This window comes from Drosophila yakuba, chromosome 2L (genome assembly GCF_016746365.2).
Source record: "Drosophila yakuba strain Tai18E2 chromosome 2L, Prin_Dyak_Tai18E2_2.1, whole genome shotgun sequence".
Taxonomy (NCBI): Eukaryota; Metazoa; Arthropoda; class Insecta; order Diptera; family Drosophilidae; genus Drosophila; species Drosophila yakuba.
The window spans coordinates 5,603,330-5,609,897 of NC_052527.2; the positions used below are offsets into that span (position 1 = coordinate 5,603,330).

At 45.2% G+C, this 6,568-nt stretch overlaps 2 protein-coding genes across 2 annotated transcripts; one reads left to right on the top strand and one right to left on the bottom strand.

Annotated features, from left to right (window-relative positions):
• Positions 1-16: 16 nt before the first annotated feature.
• Positions 17-2,419, bottom strand: LOC6526955 (armadillo repeat-containing protein gudu). The gene is made up of 3 exons (XM_002088015.4): positions 1,607-2,419; positions 295-1,546; positions 17-232 (listed from the first exon to the last, which is right to left on the bottom strand). Exons 1-3 carry the CDS (start codon positions 2,221-2,223, stop codon positions 92-94), a joined length of 2,010 nt encoding a protein of 669 aa, XP_002088051.1. The 5' UTR covers positions 2,224-2,419; the 3' UTR covers positions 17-91.
• Positions 2,420-2,633: 214 nt separating this feature from the next.
• LOC6526956 (MTOR-associated protein MEAK7) lies at positions 2,634-6,507 on the top strand. The gene is made up of 7 exons (XM_002088016.4): positions 2,634-2,890; positions 4,285-4,509; positions 4,755-5,070; positions 5,130-5,503; positions 5,566-5,672; positions 5,832-5,922; positions 5,986-6,507. Exons 1-7 carry the CDS (start codon positions 2,762-2,764, stop codon positions 6,088-6,090), a joined length of 1,347 nt encoding a protein of 448 aa, XP_002088052.1. The 5' UTR covers positions 2,634-2,761; the 3' UTR covers positions 6,091-6,507.
• The last annotated feature ends 61 nt before the right edge of the window (positions 6,508-6,568 follow it).

Here is a 6,568-nt window from a genome sequence, read left to right on the forward strand (position 1 = left end):
TAATTGCTAGTTTGGATTCTAATTGGTAGCATCATACTCGTATATTTTGTCAAATCCAATTAACTAACTTAACACAGAAAAAAACAGGAAGCTAGTCATCGTCGATTTTAAGCAGATACTCCTCGGCGCGCAAGGCCAGTTCTCGGATATTCCTCAGGCATCCAGCGGCGGCCAGCTGCAGCTCCTTGTTGGTGGACCCAATGCACTCCAGCAGGAAGGGCACCACTCCACTCTGAAGTGAGATAAAAGTGAGATAAGTGACTTTGTATGATTAGTAAGAGAAGAGAAACGCACCTGGTGCATGGTAATGCAGTTCTGCGGATCCATCGATAGCTTCTCCAGCGCCATGGCCGTGCTGCGGTGCACCAAGGGATTGTCGCTGGTCATGTAGGTGACAATCGGAGTCACTGTGCGCAATCGTCCCAGCTCCTCCGTATTATTGCCAAAGCAGGCACAGGCGGCCACGGCAGCGGCCAAATTCATGCGAAGTAGATCATCGGTGGTCTGGACGAGATCGGCCAGCTTGTAGATGACCTTCAGGTCGGTTAGAATGGCTAGATTGGTTTGATCCTGCGCAATCGTTGCAATGGCAGCACAGACGGCGGACAAAACCATGATGTCCTTGGACTTCAGCAGACCCACCACCAGTTCCATGGCGCCAACCAAGCTCCTGACCAGTTCAGCGGAATCGTTGGCATTCCGCACACAGGGACATATGGCATAGGCGGCATGGGCCTGAACTCTGGTGGTGGGGTTCTTTAGTAGCGACCATATCAGCCTGACCGCGTCCAGATCCTCCAGGATCCTCATGCTCTCCGGATCCTCGGCGCACTCCTTCAAGCCCTTGGCCAGATTTTCGAGGAGCGGGGCGTGGGAGCTGTTGAGCAGGGAAACCATTGCTGGTAATCCGCCAGCTTGACGCAAGTGCTCCCTATTGCTCTGGAACCTCACGCACTCGGACAAAGCGCCAGTCACATTGGTCAGCACCTCGTCACACTCATCATTCAGCAGGGCCACCAGGTGATTGACCGTCCGCAGTTGGTCCAGAACCTTGACATTCGCATCGGTGACGGCACACATCCAAATCGCACCAGTGGCGCCTCGGAGTAAAGGCTTGTTGTCCCTAATGTTCTTGTCCTTGATGATGGTCACCAGGGGCTCCAGGCCGCCAGCTTCTCTCACCAGCTCCCTGGTGTTGCCATCGAAGGCGCACTTGTAGATCGCTGTGCTGCCCTCCATCTTGAGCTCGGTATTTTCGGAACTCAGATGGCTCACAATGTCGGGAATCATGCCCTCGGTGGTGATGGCCAGTTGGAACTTGGGCTCCGACGAGCACTTGCGAACGGTGCCCATGATGGGAATGACCACATCGATGTGGCAGGACTTAAGCAGCTGTGCCATCAAAGGAACGATGCCACTCTTGCGCATCTGCTCCATGTTGTGCTTGGAATCGGCCAAGCTGAAGAGGGCTCGGGCTCCAGCGCGTGTCATGTCCAGCGATTCCAGATCATCTGCACTCAGTTGGTCACGAGGCGTCTTTAAAATGCTATAAAGTATTCAAAGTGTTTTCAAGGATTAAAATCAACAACGTGCATTGCAAACCCACCTCAACTTGATGTCAATGAGATCCACCAGCTTGGGGATTCCGCCGCAGGTGCGCACATACTTCCTGGCCAGGCGCACCTTGCACACATTGGCCAGCGTTTCGGCGGCCATGGTCTTCAGGTCCTTCATGGACGAGTTCAGGATGTCCACAATCAGCGGTATGCCATCCAAGTCGACGATGGTCTTTCGAATGTCAATGTTCAGTGTGATATCGGAGAGAACGGTGAGGGCGCCCAAACAGCACTTGGTGTCGCTGCACTCCAGGATGTTCACCAGGACATCGAGGCCGCCGATGTCCGAGATGGCGAACTGATTGATCTGGGTGCTCAGATCGTAGTCCTTCAGGCAGCACAACGATACTATAGTGGCTGTCTGATTGCCCGCCTTGATGTACTTCACCAGTTTCTGGATATTATAATAGTCAGCCGGAATTTCAGCAGCTCGCGCCACTTCCTTCCAGCGCTCCTCCTCGTCCGTGGACGACTCCACCTCCGTGGTGTCCGAGTCCTCGGCGGCTGCCTGGCGCTTATCCTTGGAGAATCTATTGGGACAGGAGCCGCACTGCTCCTTGGGCTTTCGACTCCGATTGTGGGACGTTCCGCTGCTGGTGGCCATCATCCTGACACGGATTTCAATCGTATGCGTATGCCGGAAATATCTGTCGGTATGCCAGCTTTCTTCGGTTTTGTATCGGAATTTATGGTGTTTTTGTGTGGGAGAACTTTATTGGGCCAGTCAATCGATTTAATACGACGTGTTGCTAGGGTAACCGAGATGATTTTGAAACGAGGCTTTGCCGTCATAAGTTCAAACTTAAATGAATCTTTTTATTTAAAAGGAAAAACAGCTTTTTAAGACTTCAAATCTTTTAAATTCTTTTAATTCGCTTGGCTGTGTTGGAATTCGCTTAGCGGTTAACATTAACCGTTTAGCGCATACATTGACTTGCCTTAGCAAAGACAACAACCGCGCATGGTGCGTGAAATTTACCCGTTATGAAAACTATCGATGGCAGTCAATCGAGTGCAGTTCCATCAACAGCTTGTGTTGTTTGTTTTTTATTTTCAATTAAAATCCGCGATCAACCGCAGCAGCAGCTGCACCGTTTGTTTACCAGCCATCGTAGCCATCAGCCAACTGAATTTCGCCACCGGAGATGGGGAATGCGAGTGGCAAGCGGGATACGGACAATCTCTACAATTCGGAGGAGCTCCGCATGCTGGAGTCCGCATACAAAAACGCTTCTGGCGGAGCACTCGAGAAGTTGACCCAAGACCGATTGGTGGTAAGTCCAGTGTATCCAGTTGCTGGCTGTGCCACGTGTGCAAGTGTGAAAATCAATGGCCAACTGCATTCCGCCAATGCGGAAGGGTCGAAGGGTCAGGGTCGCAAGTTCAAGGACGCGCGGAGTGAACTTTCCGCGGCGAAAGAAGAGAAATCGCATCGCTACTTTCGGAGTGCATGACATATCCACCTGCTGCGATTGCTATCCTCTACGAGGAAGGGTATATCCTTTAGTGCATTGATTCGATTTTGTCCCTAACTTCGTTTATAGGGATTAAACATGAAAGGAAACATTGGTACTGGGCTGCGTAAAACAAAACTTACTTATATAAGTACGTAAGTTTCAACTTAATTCCGGTTTTGTTACATAAAAGTTGAATACTTTTGGACTCCATTTTAACGCAGCTTTATGCGCTTTGCAGAGCTAAGCTAGACTTTTTTCGAGTTATACAGAAAGCTGATATAATTAAATATTTAAAAAAATAGAAATATTTTTTAGCCTGGTTTCCAAGTAGAGTGTCAAGTAATATGATCCATCTACTTAACTATTTCAATGAAGATTAAATGACTAGCTTTTCAAAATGGAAACAATCTGATCACACACATTTTGTGTTGTAATTTTTCCGATGCGGGTTCAAGGCCCCAGATTTGTGTTTTATTTATTTATTATAATAGATAGATTTGTGTTTTATTTTTATCGCAGCGCAGCACAGATGACGGAAATGCAAGCACTCAAAAAATGTTTGTTTGTAACCAGATGATTTCCTATGTTATTAACATCTATTAATAGCTCCTGTTTGATTATCACCATCAGTGCATACCCTAGGGTATGCCGAAGTGCGATATCTTTACCTCGTGCGTTATCAGTTTCGAATTGATAATTCCTGGGACAGTGCGAACGTGTCCATAATTTGTCTAATTTGTTTGCTGCCGCATTTCGTTGTTTGTCTTTTGCTTTGTTGCATTTGCTTGCTAACGAATTAGTCGTGATTTCAATGACTGGGTTCGTCAATTAGGGCCGCGTCCAATTGAATTAAAAATAAACCATATGCTTAACCCGTTTGCAGCATAGCATGTGAAAATAGGTGACTTTTGGTATGAGGAAATCATGAGACTTGCATTCATTTGAACTAATTTAAACTCTCTGATTGGGGAAACTTTAACTACGTGTTAGCTTTACTTATTTGTACACTACTCGAAAGAAGACTTTGTTTTGAATCGAGCACATAATTATGATTCTCAATGGGTTAATCTGTGTCAGCGCTTCCCAGACCTTCGCTCCCTGCAAGAATTTGCTGACAGCAGCGGGAAAATTATGTTTACGTATCCGGTGCGCACTTTGTGTATGTACATACAATATATTTGTTGTTTGGTTTTGTTTTGTTTTGAAAACAGGAAACTTGGTCGCAAACCATCGAACGATCGCTGGCCGAAAGTACGGCTCAGTATCTATTTACGCCCACGAAGCCAGGTCAGCAATGTGTCAACATTCAGCTGAAGAAATTCGGGGAGCCCTACTACATCATGGAACGCGGCACTATTGATCAGAAAATGCAAATGCTCTTGGGCTCGATGGAGAGAAGTGGGAATGACACCTTCAACAGCAAGCAATTGGAGCAGGTGAGTCTATAAATAATTGTACACACATCAAACAATATCGCGGAAATAATATTTATGACTTCTGTCAGCCGAGCCACATTAATATTCCTACCATGTTTGTTATTGAATTGGGTTTAGCATCAAATTTGTGTTTATCCTAAAAGAGCTTCTACACATTCCTGAAAACTTAGCTGTCATATGAACAATTTGTTAATTTAATTTGCATTTCTATTGCTCGCAAACTAATGCATTTAATTATCCCCCAGTATATCTACTCGGTGATCAAGAGCTACGTGCACTTGGAGAGCACAGCGAAGAACTCTGGCATCAAGGAGTGGCATGAGCTGGGCTTCAACACCACGGAGAGATCCGCCGCCACCTTTGCCAAGGGTCTGATGAGAAATCTGGGCAAGGAGCTGGAGCACACCATGCCGAATGATGCCCTGGAACGCTGGCTGCACGTCACTCCGCAGTTTCTGCAGATTTGGCGCGAGGTCTTCAGCCAGCTGTATTGTCGCCATGGTGGCAGCAAACGCAACATAATCAAGGAAATGGAAATTCCAATCCTGCCAGCATTGTGTGGTAGGACTAGCAGTAATTCTTAAAGGAAAATCCATTAAAATTGGTTCCTTCTTTTCCAGATGCTCCGCAAAATAGTCATTATCGCCCAATCATCGAACTACCTCACGTGTTGTACATTAATGCTCAGTTGCCCCGCGAACATCGGCACAAATGGCGCTTTCTGTTCTCATCGAAAATCAACGGAGAAAGCTTCTCGACGATGCTGGGAAAAGTCCTGGACAAAGGACCCACGTTGTTCTTTATTGAGGACGAGGATCAGTACATATTTGGCGGCTACGCGTCCGAATCCTGGTCAGTGAAACCACAATTTGGCGGCGATGACAGCTCATTGCTGTACACCTTAAGCCCTGCCATGCGGTGCTTTTCGGCCACAACTTATAACAATCACTATCAGTATTTGAATTTGAATCAGCAGACCATGCCGAATGGCCTGGTGAGTAATGTTTATGGATAATTGATTGATTGCTCCGCTAAATGTTTATATTTTGTATACAGGGCATGGGCGGTCAGTTTGATTTTTGGGGCCTTTGGATTGACTGCAGTTTCGGCGATGGACAGAGCGTTGAAAGCTGCACTACATATCGAGACTACGTGCAATTGAGGTGAGTGTGAATTTAAGCTTAGTCATCTTTTTATACGAGAGGGAGGAATGTGGGCTGGGACTTTATGTTAGTTGGACCCATAAGTGTCTCACCCTACAGACCTCTGCCCTCTGCATTTCAACCTAACATTATTTTAAAACATTATTTATCTCACCAAAGTAAACGAAAGCAATTCAAAATACGAAACATGGAAGTTTGGGCCGTGGGAGATTTACCAGTTAAAGATGAAGACGAAGAAGGCGAGGGTCAGGTATGTGAAATGTAACTCTATATGTTAGAATAAATATTTAATCATAATATCTTTAACCTTCAGAAACGTTCGGTGCTGGATGGCAATTTGGAAGATCGAGCAATGTTGGAAATCGCGGGCAAGAAAATGCATTCGGATGGCTTGCGTGAGCCCAGCATGGATGATTGATATTATATGAAACTTTTTGAGGAAATAGCTTGGTTATATCTTAGAGAATTTGTGAGACCATGCCTATTTTGGGTGTGCAGCTAATAATTCAATTCAGTTTCCTTAGCTTTTTGCAATCCCTATCGAACACACAGAAAAAGTCCTGCGAACAAAGGAGTATTTGTTCAATCCATTCCTATAAACGTTTTTGTTTAGCTATTAATGTTTATATATACAATGTATAATGGATATAGTTTATGTAATACTGAGAGTATTGTTGTTGCGTTTTAGATCTTAAAGTGTGAAAATGAAATCATTTAAATGATGTAACAGAGAAGCAAACATAATAAGCAATGTTAGTTCGTCGAATTTTTCCCATTTTTATCCTACGTAAATAAAATGCAAAATAATTGCTGAATTTATATCCAAGTCTTTAAAGTTAAGTGAAGGTAAAGCTGTTAATTGCTTTGATTTAATGCACATTTAAAGTTGTACAATG

Excerpts from the sequence above, each read along its gene's own strand:
- LOC6526955 (XM_002088015.4), bottom strand. The coding sequence starts at position 2,223 with ATGATGGCCACCAGCAGCGGAACGTCCCACAATCGGAGTCGAAAGCCC. Across the intron at positions 1,547-1,606 it reads CTCATTGACATCAAGTTGAG|CATTTTAAAGACGCCTCGTG; the intron begins GTGGGTTTGCAA and ends AATACTTTATAG. Across the intron at positions 233-294 it reads ACTGCATTACCATGCACCAG|AGTGGAGTGGTGCCCTTCCT; the intron begins GTGCGTTTCTCT and ends ATCTCACTTCAG.
- LOC6526956 (XM_002088016.4), top strand. The coding sequence starts at position 2,762 with ATGGGGAATGCGAGTGGCAAGCGGGATACGGACAATCTCTACAATTCG. Across the intron at positions 5,071-5,129 it reads AATCCTGCCAGCATTGTGTG|ATGCTCCGCAAAATAGTCAT; the intron begins GTAGGACTAGCA and ends CTTCTTTTCCAG. Across the intron at positions 5,923-5,985 it reads ACGAAGAAGGCGAGGGTCAG|AAACGTTCGGTGCTGGATGG; the intron begins GTATGTGAAATG and ends TTTAACCTTCAG.